The sequence below is a fragment of the Geotrypetes seraphini genome, chromosome 4 (genome assembly GCF_902459505.1).
Source record: "Geotrypetes seraphini chromosome 4, aGeoSer1.1, whole genome shotgun sequence".
NCBI lineage: Eukaryota > Metazoa > Chordata > Amphibia > Gymnophiona > Dermophiidae > Geotrypetes > Geotrypetes seraphini.
Window position 1 is genome coordinate 237,654,317 of NC_047087.1, and position 23,612 is coordinate 237,677,928.

Genomic DNA, 23,612 nt, shown 5'->3' on the forward strand with positions numbered 1-23,612 from the left:
TAGACATAACTGGGGAGTGCAAAGCCCAGGCAGTGCGTCTTTAGCTTCCAGATGGCTTAGGGCTTTCTCTGACCAGGAGGCAGTTGCTCTAGTTGCACTCCCCCTAACACCATTCCTGCCATGTGTGACTGCGGTATTCTGTTAGCATGATATTTGTGTAGCATTCTGTAATAATTTGGCTTATTCAGTTTTCTTGATAGTAGAGGGGATATATGTGAAGGGGAGGGGAGACGGGGGTTTTGTTGATCCTTGCCCTGCATTATTTATATTTGTAAAATGACAATTGTACAGAATATTGTTTCTTTTTATACTTTAATAAAATATCTAATATAATAAAATGCTAGGCCGCGCATGCGCACTAAAAAAAACGTGTTCCCTGATCTGTCGCGAAAAGACGAGTGCGCATGCGCGGTTTTCACGTATCGGGCTTACCACCGCTGCAGCCAGCTGAGGTCTATGACGCAGCTCAGTCTCTTCAGACAACGCCACTCCTCCTCTTCGGGCAGCAGGCTCCTCTCCTCTCAGCGCAGCCGCTCGGAGGCCGCCGGGACAGAGCTGCGGCGCCGATCGCCTCCACCAGTCGGGCAGCCAGCCGCCGATCTCCAGCGGGCGGGGTATCGGAGGAGAGGGATCGCGGCCGCTCAGCGCCCCCGAGGATCCCAGCAACTTTCCGCCCACCCGGTGGTGATTCCATTAGCGTGTGCAACAGTCTTCACACGCTCATTCGGGCCCTTCTCCTGCCCTGATTTGCTCAGCCGCGTCTCTGATGATGTCATCAGAGACGCGGCAGAGCAAACCAGGGCAGGAGAAGGACCCGAAGCAGCGTGTGGCGACTGCTGCACACACGCTGCTGGAATCACCAGGTTTGTAGTTGGGCCCGCGGAAAGGGAAAGTGGGGTAGAGGAAATGCTAATGCTGCTGCACAGGGAACTGCTGTGGGGGGAGGGAAATGGAGGGGGAGGCAATGCTGCTTTGGACAGACAAACAGACAGAGGGAGGAAGGGAGACAGAAAGAAAAGAAGAAAGACACAGGGGCAGGGACATACATAGAAAGACAGACAGACAAAGGGGGCCAGGGACAGAGACAGAAATAAAGACAGCGGGAGTCGGGAGAGGGGGTGCGGGATGTGGCAGAGGGAACTTTTCCAATAGGTGCAACTGGGCGGCTAACGGGAACCTATGATCAGGGGCAGAGCAAGGTAAGTGTATCAGGGATAAGAAGGAGGAGGGGGGAGAAAAAGGAAGGGATGCCTACTTCTGGATAGGGGGAGAAGGAAAGAGGTGCTGCTGGACAGGGGGGAGGTAAAACAAAGGGAGAAGGGCTGCTGCTGCATAAGGAGAGCTGTGAAGGGGTAGTGGTGGACACAGGGGAGGTAAAAGGAAGGGAGAATGGACAGGGGGAGCAGGCAAGGGGTGGTGGTGGACAGCCAAGGAAAAAGAAAGGCAGAAAGAAATAAAACGGCTAAGGAGAGAGAGAGAAAGAAATAAAGACAGACACACACACATATATTCTAGCACCCGTTAATGTAACGGGCTATAAGACTAGTGTTCAGTATAAAATCATAACTATTTGAGGCTTGTGTGGATGGGATCAGATGGTTAACGGGACCGAGCTCGCGAGGACAGGGCGGCAATGGGTTTTTTTAAAATTTCAGTCTTATTAGTTTGCCGGTCCACGAAATAATTATTTTATTTCTGCCGGTCCATAGGTGTAAAAAGGTTGAAGAACACTGCTGTAGCCGACCAGCACAGTCCATTTCTCTCAGGAAAAGTACTGTTAAGTTGCTAGAAGGCACAACAGTTAACAGCTGTTGAATGCACTGGGATCATGCGCTGTTATATACAGCCTACGAATCCCAGGAGGCTGTGCGGCTCTATCTGCCGTGAAGCACGTAGCAACCAATAGCGACAACCTGATGTCACATGCATGTGACAATCCAGCTGGAAGGGGGGAGGGATAGCTGGCCCATAAAAGTTTATTTGATTTTTGTTTTTTTTTTTATTTGGCATTGATATTTGAAATGTACAATGCACAAGGAGAGCATGGGGTTAATTCGTGATTTTCTCGCAATGCGCATTACAAATCCAAGATTCACTCCCGCGCTCGCTATGCGCATTCCAAAAACAGAAAAGTTATTTCTAACACTTATGTACATGAAGGTTTACATATATTTAAAAGTTTTGATATATTTTGGATTTTTGGAGGGGTAGATATATATTTTTGAAGGTGTTCTTAACATGCATGCGCCAGTTGCTAGGCAGAAATAGCCGGCGAGCAGGGCAGGATTAATTCTTCGAGGGCCCCTAGGCACACAAGTACACTGGGCCCCCTTTCCCGTTCTGATGCGCCCCGGCGGAAACAGGAAGCTGCATCAGAGGGAAGCTTTGGGCAAGCAGCACTGCTTGGAAAATTAGTTGGTATTGCTTTTCTTACCCGCATTTCCGTCGATAGTGAAGGGGGGTCCGTTGTCGATCGGTCCATCGATGGGGGGGCCTGCGTTGCCAATCGATGCTGGGGGGGTCCCATCGCTGTTTGGAAAAAAAAATACCCTCCTTCATCAGGCCCCCCTGACCATTTCGGGCCCTAGGCACGTGCCTACTGGGCCTATTCATTAATCCTGCCCTGCCAGCGAGGATGTAAATGACTGGTCCTCAGCAGTCATAACTTTTTGGAATGGAAAGGCTAGTCGGTTTGGACAAAACGGTTTCATGAATCGACACGTTAAGCAATTTACATGCCTTTTTACTCATTTGCATGCACTGATCGCATAGGGTGCGGATGGGGTCTAGAAGGTGGTTAGTGAATCGAGCTGGAGTCGGAAATTGAACGCAAACGGAACAGTACACGATCAGTTTGCTTTGTGAATCTAGCCCTGACACTACTGAAACGCTAGTTTTTGCATCCAGTGATGGATCAGACAATTACTATCATGGGACAGTGCCTCCAAGTGGGTTGCCTCTGCACATGCTAATTCAGAAATGAAATTCATAAATCAGAGTATGAATAGGATGGATATTATCCCAGTCTCTCAAATTCACTGCTGTTCCTGTGCTGTAACCTTTAGAGAGCCACCTTCTGGAATTATTTTTAATAAAGGTGGCAGTTTCCCAAAACAGTTGACATTTAAATTCTACTGCCTACTATTTAAGACTTTATACGGAGACAGTCCAAACTACCTGAATAACCGCCTCATCCACAACACCGCAACCAGACATCTACTCACACCCCATTCTCATACCTCCCAATTAAGGAGGTCAAACGGAAAAAACTATATGATGGCCTCCTGGCCACTCAAGCAGCCAAACTAGACAACCAAATCACCAATCTACTGACGGCATCCCTCGCCTACATGAGTTTTAGAAAAGAAATAAAGACCATACTCTTCAAGAAAACTCTGAAAAAAGAAATAATACCGCAAGTCTCAAACTCCACCTCTCACTAAAGCCAACTACCCCAAACAAATAACCTTACCCATTTCTTACTCTTTTTGAAAATGACCAATTTTTTTTATTTCTTTTTTGGTTCTTGTTGTAATACATCTTGGATAATTCTTTTGTAATCCGCCTTGAACTGCAAGGTAATGGCGGAATAGAAATCCCTAATGTAATAATCTTTGTATTTTCTGCCACGTTTTTTGGCTTCTGACTGCAGCTGATTGCTTGGGGAGGGGGGGGGGTCTTCCGTTTCACCATCTCTACAATGGTCACGCCAACTTACACCTCTGCATTAAACATTTGTCAGCCGTGCTGTTTCTTAAGCCGAAGCTGGAATACCCCTAACCATTATGATTTTCAGGATATCCATATCTAATGCATACGACAGAGATTATGATGCATTGCTTCTATTGCATGCAGATCTCTTTCACGTATTCACAGACAGCAACAGCAATGAGTGCCAGCTCTGTAGATAGCTTGTGCCTTCCACGTGAGTTGGTTTATTTGACTTCTGCAGAACTTTGCAAGGGAAAAAGACGGACCACTGGTGCTTCTTCCTTTAACCGGGGTCCAGGTCGAAGAGAATCCGTGGGATCCGTCCTTTACTTTGCTCCTTCAACCAGTCTGTATCCGTTTCTGTGCCACAAGCCCTTTAGTCCGATATCCGTCTTAGCTGCAGGCAGAACTATAAGGAGCTTAAGACGGGGGTCCTTTTAAAAGATAGGCGCACTATGTGTGACGTAAGCAAACGCGCCGGCGCCATGCTGCTGCTTGCGGGCTGAAGGGCTTTCTATCTTTTCCTGTTCTTGGCTGTCCATAGCCTCTTCTAGTATGGCCTTGAACAGGTGTTTATTGCTCCTCCGTCCTGGGGTTTCGGGGTCCTGCTGTACCACACTCCGCCCCTCGACCTTCGCCGTCCAGCGCTGTCTTACCTGTTTATATGTAAACCGCTTAGAAAGTGTAACCACAAAAAGGCAGTATATAAGTCCCACCCCCCTCCCCCCACTTCTGGCCGCAGCCGGCAGCGGGTCCTCCGGAGGCAACGACGATCCCTTCAAAGTTCCCGACACATCTCTGTTTGTGCCGCTGCAGGTAAAGCCTGCGCAGGGTGCAGATGTGGACATTGGGGCTGAGCTGACGCAAGTCCTGAACAAGAGTAAGTTTTGCTGCTCGGACAAAGTGGTGATGGGTGAGAGGAATGTAAATCGGCAAGGGGGATTCAGTGGGGAGAATGAATGAGTGAAGGGAGCCAAAAATGTATGTAAAGAGGGAGCCTGGGAGAGAAGATTACCACTGACACAATGTGTGTTTCTAATAATAATAATAATAATAAGTTTATTTTTTCTATACCGCCAACATCTTATGACTTCTAGCCGGTTTACAGTGAAGAGAGATGGACAATCAGCGAATTACAGAATACAAATAGGGAAGATGTCACTGAACAGTCAATGAATTACAGAATACAATATTTCTCAAAGTTATAAGCATGTTGTTAATAGTTTTAAATGGTATCTGATTAGGAGATAAATCTTTTGAACAGAGCTGTTTTAATTTCTATCCGAAATGCGCATAGGTCAACCTGGTTCTGTTGATGTAATTGCCTAGCCAGAAGTCAGGACTGCTGTTTACTAGCTTGAAACTGGAGTCCCAGAGATGTCTTAATAATAATAATATAATAATGACTTTATTTTTGTATACCGTAATACCACAAGCAGTTCAGAACGGTTTACAGAGGAAGAGACTGTTTACAGACAGCGATGTTACAGAAAAGGATTTTCAAATTACATTAGCATGCCAAGAGTAGTCAAGATTTATCCGGAAGCATTTCAAAGTTACAGCAAGGCAGGAAAGGAGTCCGAGAAATTTATCAAAGAGATAAGTTTTAATTGATTTCCTGAAGGTTTGTCAGGAGGGTGCATTTGAATTGAAGGAGGTTAGAAATTTATTCCATTTGCCTTCTTGGAATGATAGGATGGAAAAGCAAACAGATAGGCACTACATGTGCAAATGGTGCCTGGAAATTCAAAATGGTGCAACAGGTAGATTGGGGATGAACCAGTTATAGTTTTGAAGCAGAGGCAGGCAAACTTGAAAATGACCTTTGCTTCCATCAGCAGCCAGTGTAGTTTTTTTGTAATATGGGCTTACATGATCCAATTTTTTGAGACCATAAATGAGACTTGACTCAATGGCAGGGCTGGTGGGGAGGAAGAAGGGGCAACTACCTAGGATCCCAAGGCTCAGGGGGCCCTATGGGCCAGCATGTTTTTCCCCTTCTAACCGTGCTAGTCTGATGTCACTTTCGTTCTTCCTAATAAATCCACTTTTGTTGCAGGGGACTGCCGGCTGTGGCAGTGATTCTGAAGTGGTACCTGCGTGCTTTCCTTCTGCTATGGTCCACCCAGGTGGAAACAGGAAGTTGCATCATTGGGAACAGAAGAAAAATACTGTGGTTGGGCTTAACAACACTTAACAGAGTGGAGAGAAAAGACCTGAAAGACACCCAAAGGGGTCTGGGCTGAAGGAGCAGCTATGGCAAATCTTGCAAGAAGAGGATTTGTTAGTAAGAATAATAGTGAAGGTGATGTCAGACTGGCATGGTTAGAATGGGGAGGACTTGACGAGCCAGGAAGCTCTCTGTACTAACAAAAAAGTGCCAGACTTAGGGGGGAGGGGTGAAGGGGAAGAACTTATACGGCCAGAAACAGAGGTTAGAGAGAGATGGTGGGCAGTGGTCTGGAGGGAGAGAAGTGAAAGAGAGAGAAGTTGGGCATGGGGTGGTATGAAGGAAAGGTGAAAGAGATACTTGAAGGAAGGACAGTTGGGAAGAGAAAAGGAGAGATAGTAGACCTGGAGGGGGACAGGGCAGTTGGGAAGAGAAAGGGAGAGATGGTGGACCTGGAGGAGGCAGGGAGATATATGGGATGAGAGGGCAATTGGGAAGAGAGAGAGAGAAATTGGACCTGGGAAGGAAGGAGGGTAGAGAGGGAAGGAGAAATGTTAGGTCTTGGGGTTGAAGGGAGAGAGAGATGTAGCATCTCTTTTTCTTTCCCTCCCTATTGTTCAGCATCAGTGGGGGAAAGAAGAACAACAGAAAAGTGAAGGAGATATGTTAGATCACGGTGGCCTTCCTTCTTCCGCATCACTGATGATGTAATCAGTGACGCAGCAGAGGGAAGCCCTAGAGGTCAGGCTGTGAAGCAGCCTATTCAGAGCGCTATTGCCGCTCTAGGAGGCCTTGGAAATATGTCAGATCTCAGATTGGGAGGGTCGATAGGGTCTGCTGCATAGAGGGAGGGGAGGAAAGCTGCTGCTCAGGGGGAGAAATGAGATAAGAAGGGAGATATAAAACAAAGAGGTAGAAAGGGGAGAGAGGAAGAAATCCTTCATATGGTGGAGGAGAGGGTGATATGCATGGAGAGCATGTGGTGCAATGGTTAGAGCCAGAGCCCTAGCACCCTTGGGTTGTGAATTCAAATCCCGCACTTATGACCAGGGCTGTGGAGTCGGTAGATAAATGTTCCGACTCCTCAGTTTTTTGTACTTCAGACTCCGACTCCAGGTACCCGAAATTGACTCCGACTCCACAGCACTGGTTAATTTTCAGATCGTTAAAATGGAATGTCAAGTTGAGAGAAATGAGCATTTTCGACACCACCTTCTTTTTGCTTTTAATCAAACTATACAGCAGGGTTGAAACAACGGAAGACTGCGAAAATCTCCAAAAGGATCTGACAACACTGGAAGAGTGGGCCAATAAGTGGCAAATGAGTTTTAACATAGGGAAGTGTAAGGTCATGCATGTAGGAAAAAAGAACCCGATGTTCAGCTACAAAATGGGGGGATCACTGCTGGGGGTAAGTAACCTTGAAAGAGACCTGGGGGTAATGGTTGATACAACACTGAAGGCATCGGCACAATGCGCCACAGCCTCAAGGAAAGCAAACAAAATGCTTGGAATCATTAAGAAGGGCATCACGGCCAGGACAAAGGAAGTCATCCTGCCACTTTATCGCGCAATGGTGCGCCCACATCTGGAGTACTGTGTCCAGTATTGGTCACCGCACCTCAAGAAAGACATGGCAGTACTCGAGGGAGTCCAGAGAAGAGCAACTAAACTGATAAAGGGTATGGAAAACCTCTCATATATTGACAGGCTAAAAAAGCTGGGGCTATTCTCCCTTGAGAAGCGGAGACTTAGAGGAGACATGATAGAAACCTTCAAGATCCTGAAAGGCATAGAAAAAGTGGACAGGGACAGATTTTTCAGATTATGGGGAAGCACAAGTACAAGGGGGCACTCAGAGAAATTGAAAGGAGACAGGTTTAGAACAAACGCTAGGAAGTACTTTTTCACCCAAAGGGTGGTGGATATGTGGAACGCACTTCCAGAAGCTGTGATAGGCCAGAACAAGTTACATGGCTTCAAAGAAGGTTTGGATAGGTTCCTAGAGAACAAGGGAATTGAGGGGTACAGATAAGAATCAAGGATAGGGATAGGAGTAGAGATAGATTATAAAAATAGTCAAGGACCATTGCTCAGGCAATGGGCCTGATGGGCCGCCGCGGGAGCGGACCGCTGGGCGAGATGGATCTCTGGTCTGACTCAGCGGAGGCAACTTCTTATGTTCTTATGTTCTTCTTATATTCTAAGGCCGCAGAAGCTGCTTGCAACATTTGTGCTGTGTATATAGTTGGTGCTATAGCTGAAAGAATCGCTCGTGATTGGTATGCCAAGTTCAAAAATGGAGTCGGTAGATAAATGTTCCGACTCCTCAGTTTTTTGTACTTCTGACTCCGACTCCAGGTACCCAAAATTTCCTCCGACTCCGACTCCACAGCCCTGCTTGTAACCCTGGGCAAGTCACTTAATCCCACACTGCCCCAGGTATATTAGATAGTGTGGGCCTGCTGGGATGGATAGAGAAAAATGCTTGAGTACCTGAATATTTTGTAATCCAGATAGAATTGTAATATATGTGGAATATAAATAAATAAATAGAAGAAAGAGGGAGAAATGTTGGACATAGGGTGGAGGGCAGGGAGAGATGGTGTATGGAGAGAGAGAAAGAAATGTTGCACATGATAATGGAGAAGAGGAAGGAAGAGATGCTGTATGGAGGGGATAGAGAGGTTTGACCCAGGGCACAAGGCAGGGAGACAGAGATGGTAGATGGTGGGAAAGAAACAATTGTTGGATATGGCAGTGGAAGGTAGAAAAAATAATTTTATTTTCTGTTTTGTGATTACAATATGTCAGGTTTGAAATGTGTATCCTGCCAGAGCTGGTGTTAAGTCCTAGCTCATGCTTGCTGTCTAACAAAGAGAGAAAAAGTATTTTTTGTTTTTTTATGTTTACACCACTGTGCCGGCATAGGGTTGAAGAGGGCAAAGGGAGGTGGAGTGAGTGGAAAGATTGCAAAATAAACCTGCCAGGATATTTGAAAAAAATGCTCGATTGGGCAGGAAAATCGAATTGAAAAAATTGATTCAATAGACTGAACTGAATTGAAAAATATGTCCTTGAATTGGTAATTGTGGGTGGGAAAATGGAAGAAGGGCAGGTAGAAGAGGGGGCCCCTCATTTAATTTCTGCCATGGGTCCCAGTATGTCTAAAACTGGCCCTGCTCCATGGTCATATGTATGAGTGAGAGAGAAGCATGTGAGAGAAGGGATCCTTCTCCCATCCACTATTGCTCCCTTACCTGCAATGATTAATAATTTCTTATTTCCCCAGCTATAATCAAGAAATAAAAAGCCAATCACACGGAGAGCTTGGAATATTTTATAAAACTGAAGAAGAGATGTATCTGAAAGTTATGATAACTTAAAATAATGGACAGTTGTACAAAATAAACAGTCTATAAATATAAGAACATATAAGGGATCATTCACTAATGGAAAATATAATTTACTCCAGTTCCTCTTTGTATTTATGTCCTATCTGATATAGAGGGTAGGGAGTGGTTTGAATGGAGTGTTTCCTAAACATTCTGTTGGTTTGAAAAGAATAATAAATGAAACTAAGTGTGACAATAAAGAACCATAACTGAAACTACAGCCATAATATAAAAGCAACAGTGTGCCTTCTAAGTGTACACACACAGATCATTAACCCTGAACTATTTGCATTTGCTACCCCATCTTAGCAGATGAGCTTTTTCTTAGCCTAGGGCCCCTTTTACAAAGCCACAGTAGCGATGCTTCTGCAGTAACCCTCCCCCCACTCCTTTTACAAAACTGTGAAAGTGTTTTTTAGCGCCTGGTGACGCGCTGAATGCTCTGCACTGCTCCTGATGCTCATAGGAACTCTATGAGTGTCAGAGCAGCGCAGAGCATTCAGCACACCGGCTGGCAATAAGAAACGTTTTTACAGTTTTGTAAAAGGGGGGGGGGTTAATACACCGAAGCCCATTCAATTCTTATAGGCTTCGGTGCATTATAGGCATTGCTACCACAGCTTTGTAAAAGGAACCCTTAAATTGGCATTCTAAATTGGTTCTTTGATCCCTCCATAGGATGGCAGTATAATATCTATCATAGATTGCTGGCAACACTATCATCATTAATCTAACAATGTTTCCTCTAAACTAATTGTGTTTTAAAGAGCTCTGATGTGAGGGTTTTGGGGGTTGGGGTTTTTTTTGTGGAGGGAGGAGGTATTATATATGTTCAGTTCTCAATTTTCATCACAAGTCTGAAATGCCTTTCTTTTTTGTGTTTTTAATTTGTTAAGTAAAGCATAAAACAATTAATATGTTACTATTAAGGTAATAAATATGTAATATTTTACTGAGTTTTGCAGTGCATTATGATGATATTTGAACAAGAGTTTCTGCAATATTGCTTACAAATATGATCAGTGGAAATTTTTGCACATTGACTGACATTTTGCATAGAAGCCATCAGTCCTTTAGAGCAGGGATCTCAAAGTCCCTCCTTGAGGGCCGCAATCCAGTCGGATTTTCAGGATTTCCCCAATGAATATGCATTGAAAGCAGTGCATGCACATAGATCTCATGCATATTCATTGGGGAAATCCTGAAAACCCGACTGGATTGTGGCCCTCCAGGAGGGACTTTGAGACCCTTGCTTTAGAGGGAACCCTGAAAAGCAATAAAACAAACTTAAAAAGGTTCTTCAGCTTAAATATCAAATTAACCAACCTAAACATAGGGCTTTTACTAAGCTGCGATAGCGATTTTAGCACGCGCTAGACCTTAACGCCAGCATTGAGCTGGCGTTAGTTCTAGCCATGTAGCGCGGGTTTAGCGCGTGCTAAAATCCTGCATGCGATAAAAATGCTATTGCAGCTTAGTAAAAGGAGCTCATAGAGAGCTTGCCAGCTTTTTCACATTTCAAACGCTAACTTTAAAAAGTCAGATCTTTATAAAAGGTCTACAATGAAAATTGCTTGAATCATTTTGCAACATTGCATTCTGTATCATCCTTTGTTATTTCCAGAGGCTTTGAACATGTTAGTCCACTCTCTTGTTATTCAACAAATTGATTATTGCAACTCTTTATGCTGGATTATGCCAGAAGGACATCCAAAGATTACAGATAGTACAGAATACACCTATTAGAGTGATCCACAATCTTCATAAATTTAATTCATGAAAAATGCTCATTGGCTCCCTGTAAAATACTGAATTGTATATAAATTACTTCTTATCACATTCAAGGTATTGAGAGCAGATGAGCCATTATATCTAGCACGTTTGTTGAATCCATATGTAGCGGGTAGGAATTTGAGATCTTTAAATAAGAAATTGCTTATAATTCCATCGTACAAGGATATTGTACATGAATATGTAAGAAATGCAATTTTTGCTGTAAACGGTCCAAAATATTGGAATTCAATACCATTGGCACTTAAAACAATAACTTCAGTAGAAAGGTCTTTAAGTTTTCCTTAAACTTATCTTTTCTCTGATGCATACTCTCAGGTATAACAGGTAGCGCTGTGGGGACAGAAGACTATCATTAATGTTTTGGTTTTTTTATTTTTGTTTTGTATTATGTGTGGATTATTTTGTGTATTGTGTATTTTAAATATGTGTTAGGAGGGCAGAAAATTGTAAATAAACTTGGATATTCACAGGAGACTCTGCTCCAGACAGAGCCTCCATGAAACAAAATTACTGTACTGATAACAATAAAGAGGGGGTGATTTCTCTGTTCAGTGCCACACTGTAAAATAATTTTCCAAAGGAAGAGAGGATTTTATTTTTTAAGCTGTATTGTAGTTAATTTATGAAGTTTTGGTTCTTTTTTTAGTGAGATTAAGTTCTAAAATATTCTGCATTCTATTCATGTTTAATTTTTTGAGTATATTTAATGTACAGTGCTGCGTACATCTGACAGCGCTATAGAAATAAGTAGTAATAGTATTTGGGTTGTTTGTGACCTAGGATTGTAGTTTTACTGCAGTGTTGATATACAGTTTTTAGCTTTAATAATTTTATATCCTGTGTGTTGGGTTTTATGGTTTCTTATCTGTAATGGTGCTAGTGGTTTGGGGGGATTTTGGTTGTTTGTTTTGTAATATGATTTGCTGTGTATTTTAAAAAGTTGATTCTGGTATTGGAAAGGTAGATAAAATATAAAATTCTACTCCCACTACATTACATTACATTCGAGATTTCTATACCACCATTACCTTGTGGTTCAAGGTGGAAAGGATAATGAGTCTCATCTTTCCGACCATCTTTTTGTACTAACTAGTCATTCCAGACTAGGCAGACCAGCTTCCAAAACTTCTATTGCCAGATGTTTTTGCATAGCAATTTTGTCGGCATACATTGGCTGTGGCAAACATTTGCTTATTTTCTTTCAAAGCTCATTCGACCAGAAATGTGGCATCTTCATAGGCAGAGTCCAAGGCAGTTCCGTCAGAAAAGATCTGTAAAGCAGCTACTTGGTCTACTTGCCATACTTTTACAAAGTTCTACAGAGTGGATGTGGTGACTCGAGAGAACACCACTTTTAGATCCTCAGTCTTGCAGGCAGGCTCATCTGGCACTACTTTGGTAATGTCATCTAATGTACTGACTCTAGTGTATATATAACAAAATGAAAGATTAGGTTCTCATCTGAATAATCTTGTTTCTGTTAATATACACAGGAGTTCGTACAGCCTGTCCTGTTCTTTCTTCAGTTCACCTGCTGTCTGCCTCTGACAACTCTATGGTCTGAAACTGGAGTACTTCTGTCAGTTGAGTGAATATGTATGATTCCCATACTAATAAAGTAATGAGTTATTGAGCTTTGGTGTTCTTTATGTGTTAGTGCTAGAGTCATACAGCAGGTTGGTCCATGGTACACATATGGCTTTCCCGCAGAGGAGAGAATCCTGCATTCACCGTGGGCCTCATCTGGGGCAGCCTCCTTGGAGCGGCTGGGGCACAGGCAGTGTGTCTGGGAGGGAATGCATGGATGGGAGAACATCTCAGGGGAGGAGACATAGGCATCCTGGGACTGTCGGCCAAGTCTCTTCCCTGAAGAAGCCCTTTCTGGAAACGTCAATCGCTCCTCCTACACTTACTTGCTCCACTTCATCACTTCATCATGCTTCTATTCCTTTCTCTCCTCTCTTCTACCTTCCAAAGTATTTAGATCAATGCTGTCTTGTTAAAATGTTTATTTTATTTTTATTTTTCCTCTAACTCTACTTTTCACTTCTCTATTACCCTCCAGGTACTTTAGTTAGATTGTGAGCCTTTGGGACAGTAAGGGAATTTTTCAAGTACCTTTCTTATTTCTAATCTTAATGTATATTTTCTGTAAACCGCTTAGAACCTAACGGATGTAGCGGTATATAAGAAATAAATTACATTACATTACATATGTTGCAAATTCACGCTAATAATTGTTTTTCATGAGTTACAGAACTGTATGCTATTGCCAGGGATGTTCCTCTTTTCTTCTGTTACAGTAGAGCTCAGTTGCTTTGGTACTAACTGAAGAGTGAGCTATACTCCACTGGTGAAGGAGGAGGAGCTGAAAAATGTGCTTGACACCCTTCTGCAAGCATGGATTGAGCACCTAATATATGGACTCCTGTGTATATTAACAAAAACAAGATTATCCAGGTAAGAACCTAATCTTTCACTCCAATATATATGAACTCTGTTTATTTTTATAGGTGATGTCCTGAAACTTTTAAATAAATTCTACAAAAGAAAAGAAATTCAGCGACTTGCAGCAGAAAATGGACTAGATGGTAAGGGGATGGAGGAACTTTTTTCATGGCACTAAGGCAGGTGTTTAGTTTTTCTTTAGAAGCCAGCCTAAAAGCTGAGAAATCCACCACTGCGACCCTCCCCACTTTCCCACTCCAGTTCTACCACAGCTCCTTTGAGGCCTGATCTGCTAAATCTGCTTCTCATTTTGGATCCCTGGGAAAAGAAAGCTTAGTAAATCATGCCAGCAGAAGCCAATGATCTCTGTCCATCCTCTACATTCCATCTCCCTGCTGTCAGCAGACTGCTAATGATCCCTGATAGCTGTACCTGAAATGCATGGCTGTTTGCTTTACATATTATCATGGCTCAGGTCACTACCAGTCTCCCGTTTCCTTGTTACATGCCCTTATACACAGGAGTCCCAGCCTCTTACACAAGTTGGTCACCCCTCTTGCCATCACACATTCTAGGCATCCCCTCAGCCAGGCACAAGCTTAATGTACCTTTCCATTTGCTGTCTATTGCTGCCATCAAAGAAATGTGTGCTCCATTTGCACTTTCACCCATGGTTGTCGCTAAGTTTAAGATGTGCAGTGCACGTACTCTGACATAAGTCTCATAGTCTCAAGACTCACAAGACTTGATCCGGCAGTTCCTGCACCATGGTTTAATCTGAATGAGAGCTGTGAGTGCAAGTGTGCATAGAGGTCTTCTTTCTTTAGCGGCAGTAGTAGACAGTTCAGGGAATGAAAACCCTGGTTGTGGGTTTCATGGCAGCTTGACACCTGGGATTGTTAAGCTCTTCACTAAGGGTCCCCTCCTTTTTTGGTTTCAGAAATTGAAGGAGGAGGCACAGCACGAGAGTTACTACTCATTCTGAAATGCCTCGAGTAAAACAGTAGCTACATGAAAGAAAATTATATAGGACTTAATTTTTCCAGCTTAGTGAGGGGAGGCATTTTGTTGTTACTGGAGAGTGTCTAAATTAGATTTTGTAGGTTATCTCTGTTCGGCAATTTATAACATACAAAATGAATGTATTGCGTGGTTAGTGTAATTCATACGTCTCAAAGTCCCTTCTCGAGGGCCAGAATCCAGTCGTGTTTTCAGGTTTTCCCCAATGAATATGCATGAGATCTATGTGCATGCACTGCTTTCAATGCATAGTCATTGGTGAAATCCTGAAAACCTCTCTGGATTGCGGCCCTCAAGGAGGGACTTTGAGATCCCTGGTGTAATTCATAGCATGGCTTTAATGCATCCAGCTAAATGTGAGTCCCAGTGTTAAGTTGCTTGATATGCACTTTGAAAGCAGGTTTCTGTAGCCTTGTTAAAATGTGTCTCTGCATGTAGGCTGCTGTAAAAAAAAAAAAACCCCAAAACTCCATATAGTTACTTTTCCACAGCTCGTCTTTTCCATCAAGCTTTTGTCAGCTTCAGAAAATATGTGATGGAGTCAGATTCTCTCAGTGTGGATCTCCACGTTATTCTAAGCGATATATGCTGTGCAGCAGGCAAGTATATGTTTTTATAAAATTCAAAACATTTCATGATTTGCTGCTGTTTATCCTTTTCACCCTCTCTTCTCTTTGCCTAATAGTTTTTCATGTCAGAAAATCTATCTTTTTAAGAAACTGAAAAAAAATAAGTTTGTGCCCTGTTCTTCCTTCACACTTTTCACAGATGTTCAGCTAGACTGTGCAGTAGTTTTCTTGAAGCATACGTCCAAATCTTTGGTTGGGTGGTTAAAGGGCAATAATAACAATAACCACATTTTTCATGAAGAGATTCACCTAGAGCAGTTTGCAATACACTGAATAGTAATCGGGTATTCTTAAATATTTTCCCCATCTGTCCCAGCAGGCTCACAATCGAACTGTTGTACCTGGCGCAATGAAGGGATTAATAATGTGCATTGTATTACTGTAATGCATGTTGATTCTAGGTACTATAGGGTACAGAGTAATGAGATACAAATGCATGCACAGCATCTCTTTATTATGTAAATTGAATAGCATAGCTTGTGGCAAACATCACAAGCTGTGGGGGTTTTTCAGGAAGAAAACCTAGAAAAATATCAGTATTTTCCAATCTGGGAGCATCAGACCACAAGACCATAGAGCAGTGTTTCTGGCTGTTATTGATGCCTCTCCAATCCATTTGCCCCTCTCGATGCCACTGCCCCACCCCCCAGTTCCTACTTTAAGTAACTGATGGTGTCTAAAGGAGTCGGGCAGGAATGAATTCATAAGAGAACAGAAACTGATGCAATCCTTACCTGATTTATTATTTTACATTGTTTATTAATATAATCATGTATTGCTTATCCCTGCTGTGTTTTGGCATGACAAAATTAAATTAGGAAATCCTTTCTGTACATTTTAATACATAGTTACTAATTTCAGGGGGGGTTTTCCCTTACAAATTCATAATAAGAAAAGCAAGGAATATGAAAAGTGCACAAACTAACAGTTGCCTCTGTCCCTTTTATACAGTAGTTTGAACCCTAGTATTAGTATTGTGAAACCATCGCTAGGAGTTGCTGGTGCCATTTTCAATCCAGCTCTGGCAAGGGGCAGGAGTAACTGGAATCTCTCTCGGCCCAACCCAGCTAGACACTGGAGGCTATTAAACGTAGGCCTTGAGGAAAGGGGGAGGGAGGGAGAGGAATTGAGGAGGAAGTTGTTATGGGAGATGGGCACTGGCAGTTTGGCCAGCCCCTTAAGAAGTGGTTTGATGCCTTCAGTTAGCCACTCCTGTGGGAAGTTAAGGTGTGATAAAAGCCCAACTTTTTCCTTGCCTTAAATGCTCCCCCTTAATGAAAGAGGCAACTAATTAGTCTCACATACATGAACTAAAATCAGCTGCACGTGCCACAGAAGGTTTTGTTTACCAGATGTGCTCTAGCAGAGATTTAGGGCTCCTTTTACGAAGCCGCGTTAGTGGCTTTTAATCACGCGTTAACCCCCGAGCTAGCCGGAAAACTACCGCCTGCTCAAGAAGAGGCGGTAGCGGCTAGCGCAGCCGGCAGTTTAGCGCGTGCTATTACGCGCGTTAAATCGCTAACGCGCCTTCGTAAAAGGAGCCCTAAGTTACATGCACCTTTTCTGCCTTTAGACACCCTTATCATCTATCTAAACTCTTGTTACTTTATCTCATCTGATACATATTCCACCCCTTTGATGTCTGTCAGGGTGCTTCAGTGTGTATTGTGACATTGTAAGGAGCATGTTGTGCTATAATGCGTGCTGCTGTTTGGATATTTTACTGTTATAATGGTTTATTGCCTACTATGTCCAGGTTATACCTGGTATACACCATCTTGGGTGAATTTTTCAGCTACAAAATGGGGGGATCAGTGCTAGGGGAAAGTAACCTTGAAAAAGACTTGGGTGTGCTGGTGGATACAACAATGAAATCAACGGCACAATGTGCAGCAGCCTCAAAGAAAGCAAACCGAATGTTGGGTATTATTAAGAAGGGTATTACAACAAGGACGAAGGAAGTCATCATGCCGCTGTATCGCGCGATGGTGCACCCGCATCTGGAGTACTGTGTCCAATATTGGTCACCGTACCTCAAGAAGGACATGGCGATACTTGAGAGGGTTCAGAGAAGAGCGACGAAAATAATAAAAGGTATGGAAAACCTTTCATACGCAGACAGGTTGGAAAGGCTGGGGCTCTTCTCCCTGGAAAAGCGGAGACTCAGAGGAGACATGATGGAGACCTTCAAGATCATGAAAGACATAGAGAAGGTAGAAAGGGACAGATTCTTCAGCCTATTGGGAACCACAAGAACAAGGGGGCACTCAGAGAAATTGAAAGGGGACAGATTTAGAACCAATGCTAGGAAATTCTTTTTCACTCAGAGGGTAGTGGACACCTGGAATGCGCTTCCAGAGGATGTGATAGGACAGAGTACATTAAGGGGATTCAAAGAGGGATTGGAAAAGTTCCTGAAGGATACGGGGATTGAGGGATATAGATAAAGGTAGAGATAGGTTATGTAAGGGTATAGATAGAAGGACAAGAGGGATTAAAGGGTTTAGACAAGGATCACCTTACAGGTCATGGACCTGTTGGGCCGCCGCGGGAGCGGACTGCTGGGTGCGATGGACCTCTGGTCTCACCCAGCGGAGGCAACTTCTTATGTACATGAGGGGAGTTATCAGTGCAGGCTACTGTTAACCAGACTTCTGGTAAAATAACCCACCTTTACAGTAGCTCACATTACAACTATGGTGGAAAGTTTATCAATCAGGCACAGAGACTGTAGTGACCAACTTTTTCACTACCTTGGGTGAATCTCTTCATAAAGGTGGTTAATAAATCCCAATAAATAAATAATAGACTGCTAAGCTAAAATCTTTCTTTTTAAAGATCACTGTAAATTTTAAGAACCAGTGACTTCTCAGTTTGCTTTTCTATTTTGTGCTCTTCCTACTTTACATCGCAGTCCGAGCAAGAACCACATTCAATGGTCAGTGTAGAAATAAATTAAATTAATTAACATTTTGTTCTTATGTTATTTGAGAGGTTGGGTTTTTTCCCTCCCTTTTTCTAAGAAGAAGGAAATTAAGGTATTCCGGGGATTATTGTATACTTAGCACCTTGGTATAATAGAATTCATATAAGAAAGAAGCAGTTCTATGCAGAATTACCCCTTTATAGAAAAGCCAGTCAGGGAGTGAGTGCCATGGCTTTTCATTTTCTCCTGGCATCTGTTATAGTTTCATTGATTTCCTCTTTTCCCTTGCATTCCTGTAGGAAATCTGGATGGTATCATGGACTGTGGATAGGCTTTCCTTTGACCAGTATAAGAGTTGATAAACTAAATAAACTTGCCCGAGTGGTATATCCGATCAAAATCATACACTATATGCAAATTTTGCATACAGTATAAGAGTTGGCCAAAGACACTGATCTAGATCAGGGGTTCTTAACCTGGGGTCCATGGATAAGTTTTAGGGGGTCCGTGAGGCTCAGATAACATTTCTATTCACTATATAGCCTGGTTTTTTGGGTTTTTCTCATGTGAACTTTCTCATGTGATTTTTCTTGCGCGTTAAGTCTCTCACCGTTATTTGTGAATCGGGGTTTTCAGCACTTGTTTCTATCAAAATGAAAAGTCAAAATAGATTGGATGTCAAAGATGATGTGCGTGTCACCTTGTCGAAGGATTACTCCACAGTTTCATATTATTCAAGGCAACCTTCTCATGGAAATAAAATAGATATCGAGAGAGTAGATGTAGTAATAGTAGTAGAAAACGTAGTAGTAACATGGTAGATTTGTTTTAATTTGCACAAGAGGATTGTATTTCATAATTATAATGAGTGGCCATTAGGTTTTTGCTTTAAAATAGACTATTTAAAAGTTTAATAATACTTTTGTGTATGTGATAGATGTATGAGACAATCAAATCTCGATAAGTAAAGTACATTATATTCATTGTAAACAAAGTTATATTTATCTAAATATTTCTGGGGAAGGGGGTCCATAGCTTTCATCAAGTTCTTAAAAGGGTCTGACACTCAAAAAAGATTAAGAATTACTGCTCTAGATGAATTTAATCACATCCATATTTTGCTACTATTACTACTAATAATAATTTTTATAGCACTACTAGACGAACGCAGTGCAGTACACATTATATGCAGGTTCCTGTCCCTATTAGGCTATATATATCTTGGACGTAATGAATCGCACTGCATTTTAACAGGACTTTTTAATATCCCTATTTTATTTAAATTTTATTAAATGTATTTGCTTTTATCAATAATAAAATTTCTCTTCTAGGTCATGTTGATGATCTCTTTCCATTCTTCATGAGGCATGCCAAGCAGATCTTCCCTATGCTGGACTGTATGGATGATCTACGAAAAATAAGTGATTTAAGATTACCACCCAACTGGTAAGCTCATAAAGTAACAGCATTAAGAACATAAGAATAGCCTTACTGGGTTGGACCAATGGTCCATCAAGCCCAGTAGCCCGCCTTCACGGTGGCCAATCCAGGTCACCAGTACCTAGAAAAACCCCAAATAGTAGCAACATTCCATGCTACCGATCCAGAGCAAGCAATGGCTTCCCCCATGTCTTAATAAGACTATGGACTTTTTCTCCAGGAAACTATCCAAACCTTTCTTAAAACCAACTATGTTAACCACTCTTACCACAATCCTTGGCAACATGTTCCAGAACTTAACTATTCTCTGAGTGAAAAAATATTTCCCCCTATTGGTTTTTAAAGTATTTCCCAGTAACTTTGAGTGTCCCCTAGTCTTTGTAATTTTTGATGGCGTAATAAATCGATCCACTTGTACCCGTTCTACACCACTCAGGATTTTGTAGACTTCAGTCATATCTCCTCCCCTCAGCCATCTCTTTTCCAAGCTGAAGAACCCTAATCTCTCAGCATTAAAAGCAGTTTGTCTGTAACATGTAACCCCAAATTAACAAAATAATAAAGATATCATTCATGACCATGAGAAATCTGAGAAAAATCCGATCATTCTTCGAAAAGAAGCAATTCCTACTATTGGTACAATCTTTAATCCTTGGGATGCTGGACTACTGCAACATACTATACCTACCATATCCCATGACAATGATGAAGCAATTGCAGACGGTGCAGAATACAGCCCTGAGACTTGTCTATTCACTAAAAAAATATGACCATATCACAGAGGCATACCATGACTCGCATTGGCTTCCAATAGAAGCGAGAGTGAACTTCAAATTCTACTGCTTACTTTACAAGGCTATCAATGGAGAAAGCCCAACTTACTGGAATAACAAACTAAATCAATCCTCCTCAATCAGACACAGAAGAACACATTCACTATTCTATTACCCACCATCCAAAAATGTCAAACGAAAAAAACTTTATGACAACCTAATAGCCTCCAAAGCAGCTAAGTTGGACAAACAACTCACCACTCTGTTATCTTCATCCACAGATTACAAAACCTTCAAGAAAGAAATTAAAACCATACTCTTCAAAAAACACGTTAAACCTATCCAGCACAACAATCCTAACCCAACATCCAACACTCTATAAACCCTTAGTACTCTCTAAAACCCATAATTCTCCCTTAAAATTTTATCTCATTGTTTATTCTATTACTTCAAAGTTGAAATGTAATTCTTGTTTTAGTTTGGATGTAATCCGCCTTGAACCGCAAGGTAATGGCGGAATAGAAATCACTAATGTAATGTAATATTTTAAGTGCTTTTTAAAGTGGAAAACTAGCCTTAGGATGGCTTCCTGTTGCTGTAGTCATGAACCTGCCACGTAATAGCTATGGTATTGCTGGCAATTATTTTGAAGAGCAGAATAAAGGACAAGAAGGCATCATATTCTCAGATCTGGGTGATGTCATCCACAGAACTCAGCAAGGACAGTCAAAAAGTGTACTGTCGCTTTTTAAATCTTTTAGGACCATCCGTATCGTACACATGCTGATGACATCCTGCTCGACGTCAACTCATGGGACCTGAAGTTCTTAGTTTTCCATTGAGCTGAGAAGTTCTGTTTGAGAGTTTTCTCAAAGTGCATCAAACTTTAGCTTTTTTTATGCTTTCATGATCCTTTTTTTCACTTCAATTTTGTCATAATAATTTATTTTCTATCATTTTTTGGTTTATTAAAAATTTTTTATTTTTTCCCAACTTTGGGTTTTTGGGCTCTCTTTTCTTTTCAGCCTGTTCTCAAGCGTGGAACATCGACTCTCACTGGTGTAGCAAGGGTGGGAGGCACCCAGGTCGGTGGCATTCCCTCACCTTTTCTGCCCCACCTTCTCTGCCCCCCCTTCTTCCCCACTTCCCCCTGTCGCAGCATCTCCAACTTGGCTGCCCGCACCGGCTCTCCTTCAGATATCACTTCTTGGTCACAGGGTCTGGAAGTAATGTCCAAGGGAAGTGCTAAGACCCAAGCAGCAGTTTGGAGCTGCTGCTCGTGCCAGCGAGGAGCTAGAGGTACGGGGGGGGGGAGGAGTGGGAAAGAGCAGGAGGACGGAGAAGAGGAGCGGTTCCCTCACCAAGGAAGTACCCGGGCAGGCCGCCTCCCCCAATACTATGTCACTTTCGACTCTTTTTCAGTTTGACATCTACTCGGTTTTACTTTCTGGCAAATATTTGATCTAACACAGCATCTGCAAGTGGGGCTTAAAATTAGTTTGGCACCTCCACTAAAAAGGTGTTCTACTGCCCCTGTGAATACCACCCTGGTGAACTACTACTTTTTTGTTTGTTCTACTAGAAACATAAGGCAGATAAAGGCCAAATGGCCCATCTAGTCTGCCAATCCGCAGTAACCATTATCTCTTTCTCTATCTGAGAGATCCCACGTGCCTATCCCAGGCCCTCTTGAATTCAAACACAGTCTCTGTCTCCACCACCTCTTCTGGAAGACTGTTCCATGCACCATTTCTGTAAAAAAAATATTTCCTTAGATTACTCCAGAGCCTATCACCTCTTAACTTCATCCTATGCATCTTATTGCAGAGTTTCCTTTCAAATGAAAGAGACTCGACTCACACGCATTTACATTATGTAAGTATTAAAATGTATCATAGATGATATTTTTTTTCTTGTAGAAATCCTATGAAGAACTTATGGAGTTTTTTACATTTTTTAATCAGTGTCATCCTTACATTCAATTAATCACACGGCAGATTTCATCTGCCAACATCAAAGCCAATATGAAGTAACTATAATAAAAAATGTTTTTCAAACTTCTTAATTTTTCTATCAAAAACTGTGTTTTGTGCAAGGACCGAAAAGCTCTAGAATGTTCTGTTGATGCCTGACTTTTAAGATCATTCACGGCATCCTTCCTCCCTTAATCCCACTATCTTATAACTCCTCGAGTCCTGACTCTACCAGGCCCGCCCAAAGATATAAACTATCCTTCCCCTCTCTACATGGTATTCGCTATGCAGGCAAACTGGGAAAATCCCATCTCTTCAGAATCACAGGTCTTTGGAATGACCTTACTACCCCGCTGCGGAACCTGGGTTCCCTCCAATTATTCCGCAAGCAACTGAAAACCCTTATTTTCACTAAAATGTAATTCTATCCCCCCTTACTCTTCTTTTCTATATATAAGTTCATGTAAACCTTTTTTTTCCTTCTCTTCCTATATTTTAAGTTCTTGTAAACCGTGCTGAGCTCCACATCCGTGGAGATGATGCAGTATATAAACTTAAGGTTTAGTTTAGTTTAGATAAAATGTCATGCTATTGAGATGGTGTTTTTGACATGAAGATCACTCAAAATAGGCAGTCTTTTGCGATGACTGTAATGTAATGTAATGTAATTTATTTCTTATATACCGCTACATCCGTTAGGTTCTAAGCGGTTTGAAGAAAATATACATTAAGATTATAAATGAGAAGTAAGAAGGTACTTAAAAAATTCCCTTACTGTCCCGAAGGCTCACAATCTAACTAAATCTAAAAATAAAAATAAAAAATCTAACTAAAAAATCTAAACTAAAAAAAAACTGTGCACTTAAAACCATCTTATTGCAATAGTCTTCTGTAATATACTAGCATGCACCCGAGCACTCTTAAAATTAATCTTCCCACATCCCAATTTTTTTGTTTTAGATGTATTTGTTCTTCTTCATGGAGTTTTGACCATCAAGCGGAAGCTCTTAAGAAAGTTATTATGAACGGGGTTACCCTAAACATGTAATAAAGAAAGCTTATCGTAGAGCAAAATACAGCCCTAGACAACAACTATTAGATTATTATGAGAAACAAGCTCATGAAGGATCTTTCCCATGTATATTGAGATTTTATTCTGTAGCACAGAGATTAGGGAGAAAAATCAAAACTATCTGGCCTGTGCTTCAAGAGAAGAAATGTTTTCAAGACATTTGAGTGTACTGTGTCATTTTCTAGAAATCATAATTTACAGTATAAACTATGTAAGAGTGATGTATGGTCGAGTCCTAGGGATAGGGAGTTGGGTCATTTT

The 23,612-nt window shown here is 41.9% G+C and overlaps 1 protein-coding gene across 1 annotated transcript in view; it reads left to right on the plus strand.

The window, feature by feature from the left end:
• Positions 1-4,146: 4,146 nt before the first annotated feature.
• Positions 4,147-23,612, plus strand: part of SUPV3L1 (Suv3 like RNA helicase) — a 133,563-nt gene continuing 114,097 nt past the window's right edge. The window contains exons 1-4 of the mRNA XM_033943658.1: positions 4,147-4,591; positions 13,584-13,661; positions 15,030-15,137; positions 19,425-19,539. Of these exons, the coding sequence (XP_033799549.1) occupies positions 4,267-4,591; positions 13,584-13,661; positions 15,030-15,137; positions 19,425-19,539 (626 nt within the window). The 5' untranslated portion in view covers positions 4,147-4,266. The remainder of the gene's footprint in view (positions 4,592-13,583; positions 13,662-15,029; positions 15,138-19,424; positions 19,540-23,612) is intronic.